This window comes from Candoia aspera, chromosome 4 (genome assembly GCF_035149785.1).
Source record: "Candoia aspera isolate rCanAsp1 chromosome 4, rCanAsp1.hap2, whole genome shotgun sequence".
Taxonomy (NCBI): Eukaryota; Metazoa; Chordata; class Lepidosauria; order Squamata; family Boidae; genus Candoia; species Candoia aspera.
The window spans coordinates 96898357-96916715 of record NC_086156.1 but is presented as its reverse complement, the minus strand read 5'-3'; the positions used below and the strand labels follow the sequence as shown (position 1 = coordinate 96916715).

The 18359-nt window shown below is 40.6% G+C and overlaps 1 protein-coding gene across 1 annotated transcript; it reads right to left on the bottom strand.

The window, feature by feature from the left end:
* Positions 1-12377, bottom strand: GREP1 (glycine rich extracellular protein 1). Its single transcript, XM_063301856.1, has 7 exons — positions 12288-12377; positions 5453-5509; positions 4889-4942; positions 3578-3622; positions 2180-2236; positions 1512-1541; positions 1-17 (listed from the first exon to the last, which is right to left on the bottom strand). The coding sequence occupies exons 1-7, from the start codon at positions 12352-12354 to the stop codon at positions 1-3; spliced, it is 327 nt and encodes a 108-aa protein (XP_063157926.1). The 5' UTR covers positions 12355-12377.
* Between the last annotated feature and the right edge of the window lie 5982 nt (positions 12378-18359).

Below are 18359 nucleotides of genomic sequence, written 5' to 3'. Positions count from 1 at the left end.
TCAGTAAGGGCCTAATCCTGCAAGAGGATTTAAAAAGGGGATTTGTGCACTTCTCCAAACACAAATCAGGTGGCTTGCTTCCCATATCTATAAAGATGGGCAGAGCTCTATGTTTAGGCTAAATCAAATCTTCTTCATGTCTCATCAGAAGTACTGCTATAATCAGATGTAATCAGTGAATTGTCCATGGCTGATCTATTCTACCATTAGACAGACTGAGGCACCCGACTCCAACTGCTGGAATGGAATATCATGTAACTCGAGTAAATCTTTAATTTTGAAGAGAAATTTTAAAAGGCCAACCATTTCTCACCTTTGTGCAGGCAAATATATTTTTATTTTCCTTGGCCTTGTCTTATTCGTGTGTCAATACCCAAAACTTAGTTCTGCTGTCTAGTTTTTTTTAGATTCTGATTTACAAAATGTTTTGTTCAGCCATCAGGAAAAAATATATATAAATTCTTAAAACATATCTTCCACTATCAAGGGTCTAGAGGAGGCATCAATACCATTGTTCTTTCAACAGGCTTCTTCTTAGTTTGCAGAGTCCAGCTGATAACTGTTCCTCCTCGACCACTAGCCCTTGCTCTGGGTGGGCCTGTTATCATGGCGGCTCACTCTGCTTTCTCCAATTCACTCTGCTTTCCATCTGCTTTAAGTCTTTTCTCTCCAGTGGGCCTTGTCAAACCTGAAGGCACAGCCTTTCTAATTTTTTCACAGAATCCCTCATTTTGGGCACAATAATTTGTAAGTAATAGTGCAAGAGGAGTTGGGCTTAATAAACTGGTTCATTTTCCGTCATTCATTTCTCCTACAGGAGAAACCCTCACTTGTTAACAGAGGTAGAACAGTCAGTCCCCCATTTTGTGCTAAAGCTGCCAACAACCAAAGGAATTTCTATGGGACTTGCCCCACTTGCATTTAACTACAGCACAAACACACCCTGGGAACATCTTTTTCCTACCGTGTCCTCATGCAACAAACGAGACAGGCTTAAATCGTTCCAGTGTTAAAGTAAGGGGTTTTTCCCCCTTATTTGGACAGCATCCAAGGACAGTCTTAAGGTGTGTAAAATCTGTTACATTTTGTCACTCATTACCGTGAAGGGAAGTTAGTTGATTGCAGTAACTGGAAACAAAGCCAATCGAGGCAGGATAGGAATCAACAGTGGGGTGGCAAATTGTACACCAATGTAGTTCTCTGCTCACTCAAGGATGAGTGGAGAGAAGTTCGACTCAGTGGTGAGGAACGTTCCTAAATCTAGTCCTTATCCCCCACCCTTCCCATGATGTTGAGAAATGTTGAGAAGTTTTAAGTAGGAGCGTGCAGAATGTGTCACCACAGAACATTGTGACCTTGGCTGCTCCAGAAGGTCCCAGAAGTGGTACAATCTGAACATTCAGAATAGGCCTTTTTATATGTAGGACTACAGTACTTGGAGAACTCAGAATGTCTATTTTGAAGATGGAAAGCTGCATGCATTGAAACTGAGCAAGAAAGGCCCATCGTACCAGTTCCATATCCAGTTGGGATTCTGTAACCTGTGGAGAGGCAGAAAGAATCAGATAGAGAAGTGTTAGATAGGAACCTTAATCCCTTCAGAAAAAAATGGAAAAGGGTGATTGTTGTTAAAGTCCTGCAGTAAAAGTTTTTAACATAGTGTGCAAACCTGTGACCTCAGGACCACATGCTCCCTCCTCCAAGTCTGCTGCTCCAAGCTCCTTCCTTAGTTAGTCACAGAAAGGGACAATGATTAAATAAATGGGTAGTAATCTCCTAGCCCTGTCCCCTTTTTGGCCTGAAGCCATTGAAAAGGCAGAAGTGGTCCTCAGCTCCAAAGAGACTGTGCATCCCTGCTAAATACTCTTTTAAATTCCCTCATCACAAATATCTGGTTAAGAACCTGATGGTTAATGTCTTTCCAACCATCCTAGAGTAGGTATGCTCAGAGTCAGGTGCATTACGCTGAGTAGAAGAAATCAAGTGCTCTTTCTCTATTGAGTGGGCATCATTTATTTGTAAGCTGCCCAGGGTCACCTTTATAGTGAGATGGGGGGATGTATAAATTTAATAAACTCAATAACTCATAGTCTCTGATGCATATTTAGCACAGAAACAGTCAGTGCAGGATTTTGTCCTGCCAGATTGGGATCTGGCTGTCAACATGGGCATGGCTCACCTGGCTTCCCTGGTTTGCCCCCAAAGCCTCGTGCAGCCCCAAATCCATTTTGAACTCCTGCAAGAACAGAAACAAGGAAAGCTAAAATGTGGGGATGGGATGACTACAGGCAGACTCAAGGTGTTTTCCCCTCAAACCATAAATTTTGCTTAGTATTGGCAAGGGGTCCAAATCTTGCATCAGTTATTTCAGTTTACATTGGTTGTAATGTGTACACAAGCAGAGAAACAGAATGGGCTTATCTCCCTGGTCAGCCACTGTTACTCTGCTGGTCTAGAAATCCTACTAGGGTTGCTCTTGAGATAAGAGTGTTGAATGAGAGAGAACATTTATAAGCCCCTCTTTAACTGGTGGAAGAGCAGGATGAAAAAATGGAACAATTACTTTAAAATCAAGAGGTCCACATTTGTGAACTCCTTAGTAGGCCTGTGCAAAGTGTTCTCTCCTAGAACATTTGGAGATTGGAATGGGCTGTTCTGAGTGGTCCATAAGTGGCTTGAACTTGGTACAGGCCATTCCAACCTAATCTGAATGCTTCAAGCATTCTGGAAATGGTCCGTTCCCAAATAGCCATTCTCAGGTTGCTCAGAACCCTCAGAATGAATCAAAATGGAACGTTCTAAGGTTCAAACTTTCTCGGGGGGAAAATTTTGCACACCTCTGTGGTGCTAGGAATGCCTGGCTCTACATTCAGTGTAAATGAAGAGGCGAACCAGACATACGGGCCTCTGCAGGGAGGGTCCAAATCTGCAAGGTGGAGGGTGCTGCATCACAATAGAATCCCCTCCCCTTTTGTATGTGTGTACAAAAGGGGCAGAGCATCATGCATAACACCACATTGGCCATCTTGCAGATCAGACTATTGCTGATTACTCAACATCAGTGGAAGAACATCCTTTGAAAGCTTCATAACTAATACATAAACACCTCCCTGCAAATAACTAAAATATATTCGACACATCAGCAAAATGGAGCACTTTCCACCACACTTTTTATTAATTTAATTTAATTTAATTTAATTTAATTTAATTTAATTTAATTTAATTTAATTTAATTTAATTTAATTTATTGATTGATTTTATATCCTGCCTTTATTATTTTTATAAATAACTCAAGGCAGTGAACATACCAAATATTCCTTCCTCCTCCTATTTTCCCCACAACAACTGCTTTCTGCTTGCATGGTGTTTGTCACACATTCAAGAGTAACTCTGGCTTCTGCCAACGCCTTCCCCCTTCTCTGTGCCATCAAATGTAAGGGAGGCTTCAGTCCTTTCAAGTTTTAAGAAGGCAAATACAAGAGTTTCTCTTTCAGTTAAACTCTAGCCCACAAATACAAAAAAAAGCACAAAAGTTTTATGCTGCTTAGATTTATTCCATTTATGTGGCTAAAATTACCTAGTCCTGCAGACAGCCCTTGGGGCCCATAGGCAGAATATTTTCCTACGATAATAGAAGACAAAGATGGAAAATGTAAATGGGGATAATTACAGTTCAGCCTGCACTACAAATTATGACCCATATTGCTGTTTAACTGTTACCATACGCTAAATATAATATGGACCAGGAAAAAATACTGGGTTCAGGTTCAGGTGCTCCCTCATCTGCGACACTCACTGATTCTACAGACTAGTTAACAACCATTTCTCGGTTTAACTTAAAGGCTGTTATGGCGATAATTTGGGAGAAATCACCCTGCTTAATGCTTTTAGCTCCTTAATGGTACGATAATATCAAATAAGAGAGCCAGTTTGATGCAGAGGTTAAAGACACTGAGCTAGAAACTGGGAGACCAAGAATTCCAGTCCTGCTTTAGACCCAAAACCAGCTTGGCTGACTCTCTCTCAGCCCTAGGAAGAAGGCAAGGGCAAACCACTTCCAAAAATGCTGCCAACAAAACTGCAGGGACTTGTCCTGGCCAGAAGTCAAGACTGGCTTGAAAAATAAAATATACAAACCAAAGACTCTCTCTTCCTCTCTCTTATTCTTTCTGTTTATAATTCCCATAATCCCCATGCTGGCTAAGGATTCTGAGAGTTATGGTCTAACCAGAAAGAGGGAGAGAGAGAATATTTATGGTTAAAAGCTCATCATGCCATCCTTGAAACTGAAGAGGTATTCACCATGCCCCCTTCACATCTATGGCTTTTTTCATCTGGTAGATGAGCCTTGTCCTCAACACATTTCAGAGCAATGTAAAACCCCAAGTTGCAGTTACCTAATATTCCAGTGATATGATACAACAAGAGGCAAAATACCTTTGATATTGCATCAAGGGGTTCCCTTGACGTAAAGTCCAGTCGTGTCCGACTCTAGGGGGCAGTGCTCATCTCCGTTTCTAAGCCTTAGAGCCAGCGTTGTCCCTAGGGACACTTCCGGGTCATGTGGCCAGCATGACTCACGGAACGCCGTTACCTTCCCGCCGAAGCGGTACCTATTGATCTACTCACATTTGCATGTTTTCGAACTGCTAGGTGAGCAGGAGCTGGGATTAACAACGGGAGCTCACCCCGCCGTGCGGTCTCGAACTGCCGACCCTCCGATCGACAGCTCAGCGGTTTAACCCGCAGCGCCACCGCGTCCATATTGCATCAAAGATATTGCATAATCCCTGGTTAACAGAGACTGAGATGGATAATTATTTAATTTTATTTCTCTTTTGAAATAAAGGGAACCTCCTCCCCACCCTGCAACTGCTACCCATCTTACCAGCTTTGGCTCCAGCTGGCCCTAGTCCAGCTCCTGGCAGTATGCCTCCTGCACCTAAAAGATAGGATACAAACAAGGAAAGCTGAAGTCAGGGAATCCAAGGGGATGGGTCAAAAAAAGTCAGGATGGCAGCTGCAACTCCATGACTGAAGCCGATCCCTTTTTATGTGCATCATATGCACAGTGCATGTGAACAGGGAGGGAGTTTCAGTCATGCAGTCATAGCCACACTCTGGACGTTTTTGACCCATCCATAGACTTCTCTTCCTTCTCAGCTTATTTTCCGAGTTCAGCTGAGCAATAAAACAGGCTGGGTGAAATGAATGAAATCCTTGAAACAGGAAGAACCAAATAGGTGGCTTGGTGAATGATTGTCTCTAGATGATTACCTCTTCCAAGAGAACTATATGATGCTATGAATGCATGGAAACAACTCAATTTCTATATTTACAAATTTAAATCACTCATTAAAATAGGCTTTGAGAAAGAGGAATCCCATCAATCAAGTAGCACCCCACTATATTTCTAAGAAGGCTGAGGGAGGGAATGACACAAAATACTTACCTCTCATTAGAGAAGGAAAGTAAACTCCTCCCTGGCCACTTACTTGAGGTTTCACTCCTAAAATAAGTCCAACAGAATTAGGGAATGAAACTGGAGTCACACATTGGTTCATACATCAGGTTAAGTCACAAGATTTAAACATGATTTGTTGACTAGTCCAACTAGGTGACAGCACCTAGCCAGCCTTGGCTGATCTAAAAAAACTAAGCAGCATAGAACCTGGTAGTACTTGGATGAGAGACCACCAGAAACATCAAGACTGAAGCAGTAAACTTGGAAGGAAAAAAAAATCACATAAGACAAGTAATGGGAAACTTTTTTATATTCCTAAGAAAATTATATGGACACATCCACAAATCACCAGAGGTCAGGTTCTTTTTGCCTCTGCTGTTGTCTGAGCCATAATGGCTGGGTTCATACACGCTGCTTAGTTTATGGTCCCTGGGAATTCATGCCTAACTTAAGTTACCGTATGAACAGAAAAATGATGTTATGGAGATTGTCTGAACGGATCCTCTAAGACACAGCCCTTCTGCCTTGGTTCAACTAATCTAAAATTCAACTGGATTACTGTTGTCATTTGCAGTTCTAAAGAGGCTATCAAGGACCGTCCAATCCATTCAGGTTTAAAGACAGAAAGTTTTAAGAAGAGATTGGCAGAAGCTATCAAGTTGGCCAACTATCTTTAGCACCTTTAACTTTAGCATCTTTAACTTTAGAAGTTAGCAGATGAAAAAGCACAGTCACATTCTCTGTGTCCCAGTCTTATCTAAGATACATAAGATAGATAAGATCCCAGTCTTATCTAAGATATATTGAACTCTATTGAGTATAAGATATATTGAACTCTATTGAACTTATTTCTACATTTGCTTTGATTCATATAAATTACTAGATGTAAATGTTATGCAATCCATGTGGAGTCTGTGGAGTCCTTGGTGCTCTCTGAGCTTGGTTGTTTGCTTGCAGACATTTTGTTGCCCAGCTAGGCAACATCTTCAGTGCTAGAAGGGAGTGGGGAGATGGTCTCTCTTGTCTTCTTTTTTGGGGGGGAGAGGAGATACAGTATCTCCTCTTACATCAAGAAATGTATATGCTCATCCTAAATACGGGTTTCAATCCAGACAAAGATAAATCAATGAACTATGAGCAAAGCTGGTTTACTCTTCCTTTCTTTGTGTTCTAAGTTCCAATATGTCTTGTGGAGAGAGAATTTCGTGATGCATCAGATGGTTGAATTAATCATCATTATCATCCAACCCCACACAACGTCCTTTCCTTCCCTCAGGTCCTCCAATTTTGTTGAGCTACCACTCCCATTGTCCCAGACCATGGATCCTGCTCCCTGGAGGTAATGGAATGGCAGGCCCACAGCGTACAGCACATGTGTGCTTATCTTCAGCTGGCGCTGTATAATGCAGTGCTTCAAGCTGCTCTAACACTTGGTGGTTGTTTTTGTTGCCGAGAGAGCAGTTTTTCTGTTGGATCTGGTGGAAACCATTCATCGCTTTTTCGTGACGAGTCTGATGGGGTCAAGTCAGGGCCTTTCCACAAAGCTCCTTTCAGAGCCTGAGTCTCTGATGCCAAAGGATTATTTCGTTGCTGTGGGGAAACATTTAGGGCTTCTAATCCACCTAGAATGGCACTGTCTCCTGGATAGGGAGTTGGCTGGCCTGCCTTTATGGCTTTGCAAGGGTGTGTCAATGTCTTCCTCCCTACTGAGGGCACTCAGGAGGCCTTTGTGTGCAGAAGGTGGAAAAGTGCACTAGAGGAATTTGGCGTCTTTGTGCCAGACAGCTAAGTGGCATAGGATGCATTGTGCAAATCCCTATTCCCATTCCTACCGAGAGTGGTCCTTTTTGATAGAATGGGGGCACAGAAATTTGGTTGGATAGTGGGAAATATGGAAGGCCAGCTGGGCTGAAACACTGCTCCTGTTGCTGGAGAAAAAAAAAATCCCAAGATGCTCAGCTTACTGCCTTCTGTTCTCTCCACACTACAAATTTCTCCTCAGTAGCAACTTATGGTTTTAACTAGCCTTCAGTTGACAACAAATTCCACATCTCTTCTTGTAATCATATGTGCAAATGTTAAATAATAATAGTGGCTATTTTTTTCTAAGCACTGTTGAGTGAGATGGTTTTTTTAAAAAATAGGACACAATCCCATCAGTCAATTTTACAATAAAAACACAGAATGCAAAATGGGGAAAAATGGAATGGGGAGGAGGTAAGAAAGCGGGCTGCTAAAAGTTACTAAAATTGCTCATCTGTTGTTTAATGTAGCGTAGTATTCCTGGTTCTTATTAGATCAGTCCAAAGGTTTATGTGGCCTAACTGGTATTAAGGCCAATTGTCTAGGATGCCTGCAGGAATATATAACCACCATGACTGGGAAAGTTTGATATCCTTATGTTCTATGAATCTGCCTCCTTTTAAAGTCATCTAAGAAGTTTCTAGACATCACCTGAGAGTAAATTTTCTATTTAACTAGCTCCTCTGTTAAGATGTACTTCTCTTTATCAGCCTAATCTTCTTCAGAATGCCAGCACATCACTTCTGGGGGAGGTATGGTGGACTGAAGACGGCTCTGCAAAAGCAGAGCCAATAACCATGGCAAAGACCAAGGAACCGGTGAGTGGACCGGTTCCTTGGAACCTCTCCAGATAAGGAGAGGATGGGAGATCACCCACGTGCTCCAGACGGCTGCTCCTCACGAGGAGACCACAGAGCAGTGTTTTTCCATGGGTTTGAGTGCTGGAAGACAACAGGATTGGCCATCCTGCTCACAACCACAGCGGAGACTTTTAAAGGACCATCAGTTCAAAAACTTCACTTTCTAATCACTTTCGAAAATAGCCTATTAACTGTTTTAAAGCTATTAGAGTCCTTTGTAATGACAAGTCTGAAAAGTCTTCATTGGGTGAGTTTATCTTCAACTCTGAACAAAAGAAGAATTAATTACAAGCTTAAGAACATAAAAATTTGAAATAAACAACTTTAGAGAGAGAGGTTGAAATATAATTGTACTTATAACTGCTGTGAAGAGTATCAGAAGCTACTTCTTTACACCTTTATATCTTTATTCATATCTTTCTCTTTTTTTCTACCTTCTCTTTTTTTCTTATTGCACCTTTAGCTTTTTCTGTTATTTTTCTTTCTTTTTCATTTTCTTTGTTCTAATTTAGTTTGTATTAGTTCTTATTATTGCTCTTAAAACTTTTAATAAAAATTATATAAAAATAAATTGAAATAAAGAGCAAAAAGCTAACTAAGATTTTGATCTAAGAAAGTTATAAATGGATTAAGTGTCCAGATAAATTTGGAATATGGACTTTTGCTATAAGATTTTGGAATTATCTATAAAAAATAAATAATTTCTCATGGGAAACAGATTTATTTTGGCTATCCTGACTATTGCAAGTCATAACAAAATATAAGTGATGATTTTAGAAATGGGATACTAGAGGAGACTAAAAGTTTTAAGCAGAAAAAAAAAAAAACAAGCCTGTTTTTGATGTCAGTTAATACTGGGACTTACAAAAATGACACAAAACATTATGACATCGGAAATATTAAAGGAGATCTTTGAAGAATGGAGCCAGACATTAGTAACTACAATATCAACACTGTCAGTAATGATGTCTGCTTCTATGGATAGACTATGTCTAAAAGATGTTAATGAAGGAATTGCAGATGTGGAACAAATTTTATCTGACAAGACAGAGAAGATACAGAATGTGAAACTACAAATGACAGGGCAAGAAAATGATTGGGAAAAGGATGCTTTACTGGATATACAAAAGAAACTGGCTGAAGTTTTAAAAATTAAAAGGGAAATATAAATGATAAACCAAGAGAATGGCCTGGAAAATGTTTTCTTATTGGATCTACAAAAGAGGCTTGTTAAAGCCTTGAAGAAATCTATGCAATGGGATAAAGAAGAAATCAAATCCTACAACAATATTTGATTGAATTAAAGATTAAACTGTTAGAAGTAAAAGTATATAAAGTTGGTTTATTTGATCAAGGTTAAAACAAGACTTTTTTTTTTTTTTTGCAATGTTCTGGCAATGCTTTATGGAATTTTTGCTGACACCAGGATTGAAAAGTTGATGTTTTACGGATTTGCTTATAGATAGGGATGGGATATGGGATGAAGAGATATTTATTTATAGGGGGTGAAGTGTTATTAAAATTGTTTATACTTGTGATGAAGGTTGGAAGTTACTTCTTTATATATTTATTTTCTTTTTCTTTATTGTATTCTTTCTTGGACCGACAGGAAGCTCTGGCGTGGGCTGGTCCATGAAGTCACGAAGAGTCGGAAGCGACTAAACGAATAAACAACAACAAATTCTTTCTTGTCTTTTTCTTTTTTCCTGCCTGCACTTTTTATTCTTTCTTTTCCTTCTCTTCTCTTTCTCCAAATTTAGTTTGTATTCGTTTTTACTATTGTAATTAAAATTCCTAATAAAAATTATATTAAAAAAGAAACAAACACATATTTTAAAATGAAACAAAGTATTAAAATTAAATGTGAAAAGAAGAAAAAAGAATGCCAGCATGTCAAGCCTCCTATCCTCACCACAATCTGCAATGTTGAATTTTGTAAGTTCAGGCTGGGGAACTGAAGTTCTCTTGATATTGTTGGACTTTAACTCTGACTGGCCAGAGGCTGTGGACAACAGGATTTGAAGGCCCTACATTCTCTGCCATTTCTAAAAATCTTAGGTGTAGTGCAAAGAAATGCTTTTTTTATCTGCCTGAAATCTCTTGCCATTCATTGAAGGCGCATCCCTTGTTTCTCTAGAATCACAAAGTAAAGGACAAAGTTGTAAGATAAAAGCTGAGCAGTTGTAAGACAGGATGTTAATTGCTGTATTATTGTACCTGCAAGATAAATGGAAAACAGCAACTTCTCCAGATGTGATGGCAATATAACTCCCAGAAATACCAGCACAGCTGGCTGTTGACCATACTTGCTGAACATTCTGGGCATTGTATTCCCAACATATTCAGGGTAAAGGTTAAAATTGCTTTATTAGCCTTTAATCTGCAAGGCTAAAATTTAAAACTTCTTCTCAACAAGTGGCCTTTGTTTCCCTTGATGGTTGCATTCATTTACTCTTAACCTTAATTTGGCCTGATTTAGACTGCTGAGAAACTAAAAAAAAATCACCTTATTCAGCTTGTGTTAGCAACATTGTTAACATAATGTTAATTTTGGATAGATTTTCTTTTTTTCTAATAGGTAACAGAAGTATTTGCCGTTTTTGTTCACTGCCACTTATAGCCAATGAAAATAGGGCTGTTGTTTCTTTTTTGCCTGCTGCAAAACCTTTTTTGGACACAAGATTTTATCATTAATGGTGGGCAAGTAAGGAACAAGAGCTGAAAATAGTATATTACATTCAGATGGTAAACTGTATTTATCACAAAAGAAAAAAAGAAGGGGGGAGGGAAAGCTGCAAAAAAAAATCTCTCTCCATATATCAGTGTGAAGCCTAATGAATTTTGGACTATGCCCTTCTTCAAAACCTCTCATTTTTTTCAGGCTATTTTAGGAAAAGCACCGATACAGTACCCATTTTCCTTGAGAGAGTCTTTATGAAAGTAAGAGTGCTTGAAGAGCCTAGCTAGAAAATTTAAGACTGAGCTTCATCTTAAAATATCATTTCATATAGTAATTGGAAGTTTTCCCTTTTTGGCTCTTGGTGCTTTTCTTCTTCACTGAATTTATTAAAATAAAATTGTGATAAAATTAAGACTGTATGGTGGGGAGGTAGACTCTAAGGAACTTTATTCTTCCGTTGTACCAAGTTGGAAATAAATATACAGCACACATAATCCTCAAAATGTATAATCATAAGATAGATTTCATTTAATTTGGAGGCATAAGCAGATTTTGGCTGAAACTATTCCTATGTGCTTATGCTCAAAATATATGACATGCCTTGGCAAATTTTGCAACGGCTAAAAAATTCTGTTTAGACCTTAAATGTCCACTTAGTGGTGTGTTTAGATAATTTTACATTCCAAATAAGGATTTAAGCAAGCCCTTCCCCTGCCAAGCTTTAGTTGGCAAGATGGATTAACCTAATATCTTCAGTTCGGTAAGTTCTGCTGTGTTTGGAGGCATCTTTTTGTTGAGTAGAACCCCAGATCCTGCCTCCCCGAAACTGCAAATCTTGCCCTGACCCCATGATCGCTATGTGAATAACTGTTCCCTGATCACCCACCTCATCATCTATTACCTTTACTATTTCCATTTCTTCCTTTCCCTTGGGCTGTTTAGTGGAAATGGACACACGCTGAAATTTAACAGCAAACGTGCACTGATCACGTGCAAATCCAGTGATAAATGAGGGATGAACGATTCATTTTAATGACCTGCTTCCTGCAGGCTTTCTTGCCATCTCACTGAGTTCACATAACCAAGATATATATATTTTTAATTATATACAGGGCCCTAGAGTTACATTTAAAAAAAAATCCAGCTAAGTGTGTCCACTATGGATGAAACTACTGTAGACAAAAATCTCATCAGATGAACAGGTCAAGAAACATATATATATATATATATATATATATATATATATATATATATATATATATAAAGAAAAATAGGACAGCTGTGAATTCTGATTCTGTTTGTAACTTTATAAACTTGCATCATGTCTCTTGTACTCATTTTTTTCATTTGTTTTTAAATTCCAATTAGATTTTATTTTCCTCATAGGAAAGGGGATCCATCCTTGTGATAAAAACAAAAGGTCGGATTCTTCCCTACCTGCTACATAACTCTCTTTTCACCCCCATCGGTCTTGACTTACCTCCCTGCAGGCTGTCCCTGGTCAAGCCCAAGAGCAGAAGCGTAAGGCAGAGATTCAACCTGGCCATTGTGAAATGCTGCAGTCACTTTGCAAAACCTCTGGGTGCCACACAATGTTGAGTGGGGAAGGAATAGCTGCTTTTATTCCCTCTTCTCACTCCACCCACCTCACACCTTCCTTCCTCATTCAGTATTCAGGCGATACTCCCTTTACGGGACCCAGTCAGTTTTGAACAGAATTCCAAAAAGCATTATGGGGTGTGAACAGTGTACTCCAGTCCTACCTTCTCAGCTATCTAACAAAGATTTGCAACAATGACAGTTCCTGCAAATGCTGCCGGACACAAGCTATCACAGTTCTGTCTATGCGACCTGCATGGACCATGCGCACAGAAATATGAGTACCACTGCTTCATCATATTTTGGAATCATTAAATATATTGAGTTGGTTGTTGTTTTTGCAGAATAGAAACTAATTTATGCTTTTTGGATGTTCAAATGATCTGAATGTTTTTTTTAAGGCTGCTTTTGATTAGTTTCATGGCAATGGCTTAATCATAATCTGATGGATTTTTAAGTTTGTAAAGTGCTTTGAAAATGTGTTGAAAGGTACCTTAGAAATTAAATGCACAATGTTTCACAATCTCTACAGAGCCAGGCTGAGCCAAGGATTTATATTCCCAGAGTACAGAATACAGTTCTGGACATCAGATTTCCAGAAGGATACTGACCGGTTAGAATAGATCCAGAAAAGGGTAACAAAGCTGATACATGCCCTGTAAGGACAGGCTGAAGGAACTTGGGAAGTTCAAGTTGAAGAAAAGAAGACTAAGAAGACACATCATAATAGTGTTCAGAGCATAAAGGGATGCCATAAAGAAGTTGGTCAGGAACTATTTTCCACTGCCACAGAAACTAGGGCCAGAAATAATGGGCAATAAGTTGCAGCTACCTAGATTTAAATATAAGGAAAAACTTCTTGATGGTAAGATCTGTCCATCAGTGGAACAGTCTACCTATGGAGATTAGGTAGACTGTTCCACTGATGGACAGATCTTACCATCAGGAAGTTTTTCTTTATATTTAAATCTAGGTAGCTGCAACTTAGGGTTGGTTGGGTTCCCTATCTCAGGAGGTTTTTAAGAAGAGTCTGAAGAGACAGTTCTCTCTCAAGGATGGTCTAATTGGTTTTTCTCTCCTGTGTAGAGGGGTAGATGGGATGCTCCTTGTGGTCCTTTCCCACTCCACAGTTTTATGACACTATGAAAATGACACTTCTCTGTATATGGAAGTCATCTGAGCTAGCACTTGGCTATTCATTACTGCTGACAGCATCTTCCATTGTACTAAGGCAGCAGGCTAGCTTAGCAGAAACAGGGAAGACCGTGTGGAACAGATGTCCTTTAAGGGAGGGGAATGGCTAGGTGGGTGGGAAGAATAGTTCAGAAGCAATAACAAGTGAAAACTAATCTGTCCCCTCCTGCAACACACCTTCATGCTTGGAATGCTGCATCTGCTGAAGGCACAGACCCTCTGTTGCTTTCAAAAAGGGAATATGGGGTAAACTCTACTGTTCTTTCTTCTTCAAAACAGCTCTGTAAAGTCATTTGCAAAATCAGCCCTCCTCATCCAAGATAAATACTTGGGTTGGTTTCCCTCCCTGAAATTATTACATATCTGCCTGGATGTTTCATAAACTTTTGCATCCAGCCAGCTGTGTAATGTTCCCCCCAGCCCCCCCACCTTTTTTTTCTTCCTCCTTCTCCCCACTAGCCGTGTTTAAACTGTCTGGGATGGACACAGTGTCGGCTGTTGAACATTAGGTTTCCTGCCAGGTCTTGTTCCCAAAAATGCCTCCAGCTCTCGTGCTGAAAGTTCAGGAGGTGCAACCTTTGCAAAAACATTTAATGTGGACTAAACTACTTAGCAGCTTATTAGCTGATGATCTTTTTGGAGTGTCATTTCCACTTGGTTGCATTACGAGTTATGTTCCTGCTAAATAGTTGTTAACGATCTGGAAACTTCTATCTGCAACTAGGGATAATAATACCAGCCAACCATACAAAGCTGTTGCATGTACCACTGACGTGTGTATGAAAGGTATGGATACCCTCAGGATATGCTGTATCAGTGGTCTTCAGGTTTTAGGATTCAGCTAGGGGCATCTGGAGTTGGCTGTCTTCCTGTTTTGCTCCTTTTGGATCTTTCTGATGTTTGCTAACTCTCAGCTGCAAACCATGAAGCATCCTGCCACAGGGTGTACCCCCCCCCATAACTATGACCTCCCTATTGATTTTGGGGCCAACACATACATAGCCTTTTCCTGCTTTCCTAACTCTTGGAAAACACATCTACATTCTTGGTCCATGACCTGTTCTATCTTCAGGGCAACTACAGGGGATTTGATCCAAAAGGATCAAATGTATGGAAGGAGGAACAATTGTCACAAGATTGGGGTGCTTTACAGCAAACACAGATGGCAAGTTGAGGCTGGAAGATCAGTTGGCTGGGTGCGTAAACATATCCACTTCTCCTCTTGTGGTGTTTAAGTTTCAGAGATCACTGTCTGGGAATGCTTCATAGACAGAGATGGGGAGAGGAGGGGAGAGGAATGGAAGGGAGACAGAAAGAGAGGGAGGGAGGGAGGGAGGAGAGATTCTTCCCACACATTTCCTCTATTCAACGAGATTTGTGTTGTGAAAAAATCAAACCAGCTTTTTACTAGGAAGACACAATTGGGTTAATAAGTAGATAGATTTTACAAAGCAGCAGCATCCTATCATCTTATCTGCCCTCTAGGTAGACCAGACCAAGAAACTAACTCCACAGGAAGGCTAAAACTACTTTTATTGAGATTGGCTATAATAACAGAATCTTGCAAGTCTGACTGTGCTGTATCTCTTCCCCTTTCTTATGCTCTTGTGAATTAGGAAGGTGTCTGAGCCACTTATGAACACTATCTGCCTGGTGTGGACTTAAGGTATGTTTCCCCCCCTTGTTGCTTTGGAGTTTGCATATCTCCGTCAAGGTCATCTTCCTTACTCTCTACACAACACCTCTACCTATACTGACTTAGGATGATGGAAGTTGTAATCCAAGACATCTAGAAGCCACCAGTAGACAAGGCTGTTTTAGGCCATAACAGCCTTCCCAGAAGCTAAGGCCTGCAAGCAACATTGGTGGATTCATTCATATACAGTACAGTACCTGTACTGTAAATGTAGCAAAAGACAAGACAACCTTAGTGGAAGGAAGTCAGTTCCACAGCAGGCCATGTGCTTTGCATGCAAATATGGTGCTGCCAGGGTTGGATCTGGGACAAGGTCCAGGACCCCACTATGCAGCACAACCTGCAGGAAAGTCTAAGGGGTAACAAATGGGTTAACATAACTTGCAATTCAGAAGGTCATACAGTTGAACAGCTCAGGATTGTTGGGGGTGAACCCAAAGCATGTTTAAGTCCCGTTTCTAAATCTACACTCTTGGGTAGATGAGTCAGTTTCAATCCCCACAATTTCAGGTAGAGCAGGAAAAGACCCATCTTGCCTGAAATCCCAGAGAATGGCTATCATTCCACTGGACGAGATGCTGAGCTAGATGACTCAGTAAGTGGAGTTTGCTATAAGGCATGCAGGTATGTCCCCCTGGGGACAATGGGACTTGAAGTCCAACACATTAGGAGGACGCATCAGATTGTGCAGTAGATTAGAGTACAAGCCAAGACAATTGATACTGTAAAGTCTGAATTAAGGGGCATTCATACATGTTAAAAGTACTAATTTGGAATGAGGTATCAGAGTCAAACCTCTGGAATTTTGCATTTAATTGGGCATATCTCCCCCTATCACTGTTGCCTTTTGCTTTCCTTCTTTCTTGGGCTACTTCTAGTGTCTCAGCAGACAGCCATTTTGCCTGCTTGGTTTTCTCTTTCTTTGGGATGTATTTTGTTGCCGCCTCCTGAACAATACTGCGAACTTCTGTCCAGAGTTCTTCTGGGACCCTATCTACTAAGTCCAGTCCCTTAAATCTATTCTTCACCTCCACTGCATATTCCTTAGGAATATTAGTGAGCTCATATCTAGCTGATCTGTGGGTCTTCCCTAATCTCTTTAGTCTGATCCTAAATTGTGCAAGAAGAAGTTCGTGATCTGAACTACAGTCAGCTCCAGGTCTTGTTTTTACTGACTGTACAGATGTCCGCCACCTTTGGCTGCAAAGGATGTAGTCAATCTGATTTCGGTGTTGTCCATCTGGTGAAGTCCATGTATAAAGCCGTCTCTTAGGTTGTTGGAAGAGAGTGTTTGTTATGCAGAGTGAATTGTCTTGGCAAAATTCTATCAGCCTATGTCCTGCTTCGTTTTGTTCTCCCAGGCCATACTTACCTGTAATTCCAGGTGTCATTTGACTGCCCACCTTAGCATTCTAGTCTCCTGTGATGAAAATAACATCTCTTTTAGGCGTGTTGTCCAGTAGGTGCTGCAGATCCTCATAGAACTGCTCTACTTCAGCTTCTTCAGCATTTGTGGTTGGGGCGTATATTTGGATCACTGTGATGTTAGATGGCTTGCCCTGAATTTGAATTGAGATCATTCTGTCGTTTTTTGGATTGTATTCAAGCACTGCTTTAGCCACTTTGCTATTAATTATGAAGGCTACTCCATTTCTTCTGTGGTCCTCTTGTCCACAGTAGTAGATCTGGTGGTCATTTGATGTGAAGTGGCCCATTCCAGTCCATTTCAGTTCACTGATGCCCAAAATGTCTATCTTTAATCTTGACATCTCACCAATAACCACATCCAATTTGCCCTGGCTCATAGATTGGGAAAGGAGTACGGCAGGGCTGTATACTCTCACCCTACCTATTCAACTTGTATGCAGAACACATCATGCAACAAGCTGGGCTTGAGGAATCCAAGGCTGGAGTTAAAATCGCTGGAAGAAACATTAACAATCTCAGATATGCAGATGATACCACTTTGATGGCTGAAAGCGAAGAGGAACTGAGGAGCCTTATGATGAAGGTGAAAGAAGAAAGTGCAAAAGCTGGCTTGCAGCTAAACCTCAAAAAAACCAAGATGATGGCAACCAGCTTGATTGATAACTGGCAAATAGAGGGAGAAAATACAGAAGCAGTGAAAGACTTTGTATTCCTAGGTGCAAAGATTACTGCAGATGCTGACTGCAGTCAGGAAATCAGAAGACGCTTAATCCTTGGGAGAAGAGCAATGACAAATCTCGATAAAATAGTTAAGAGCAGAGACATCACACTGACAACAAAGGCTCGCATAGTTAAAGCAATGGTATTCCCTGTAGTAACATATGGCTGTGAGAGCTGGACCGTAAGGAAGGCTGAGAGAAGGAAGATAGATGCTTTTGAACTGTGGTGTTGGAGGAAAATTCTGAGAGTGCCTTGGACTGCAAGAAGATCAAACCAGTCCATCCTCCAGGAAATAAAGCCAGACTGCTCACTTGAGGGAACGATATTAAAGGCAAAACTGAAATACTTTGGCCACATCATGAGAAGACAGGATACCCTGGAGAAGATGCTGATGCTAGGGAGAGTGGAAGGCAAAAGGAAGAGGGGCCGATCAAGGGCAAGATGGATGGATGATATTCTAGAGGTGACGGACTCGTCCCTGGGGGAGCTGGGGGTGTTGACGACCGACAGGAAGCTCTGGCGTGGGCTGGTCCATGAAGTCACGAAGAGTCGGAAGCGACTGAACGAATAAACAACAAGAAATCAGAGTCAAAAAATTATCCATCCCATGTCTGACAGAGAAATATTAAAGGCCTCAGTCCAGATATGGAGAAAACCTTGCACCTATTGCTAGAGTCCTTGGCATTCTCATGATCCTGCCTGCAACAGCAATGGTCGAACATGATCAATCAGAAATTTCCAACTTCTCTGCAACCACTGGAAACATTTTCCCCTTCATGTGTCTCTATATTAGGAGGAATGCATAGAAGGGCATGTCTCTTGACCTTTGGCTGGGACGGGAAAGGGAAGTCTCTGTCATGTCTTTTGCATCCCAGCAAACTTCTAAAAGTGAGTTTAAAAAAACCCATTGGGGTG

Excerpts from the sequence above, each read along its gene's own strand:
- GREP1 (XM_063301856.1), bottom strand. The coding sequence starts at position 12,354 with ATGGCCAGGTTGAATCTCTGCCTTACGCTTCTGCTCTTGGGCTTGACC. Across the intron at positions 5,510-12,287 it reads CAGGGACAGCCTGCAGGGAG|GAGTGAAACCTCAAGTAAGT; the intron begins GTAAGTCAAGAC and ends GACTTATTTTAG. Across the intron at positions 4,943-5,452 it reads CTTTCCTTCTCTAATGAGAG|GTGCAGGAGGCATACTGCCA; the intron begins GTAAGTATTTTG and ends CCTATCTTTTAG.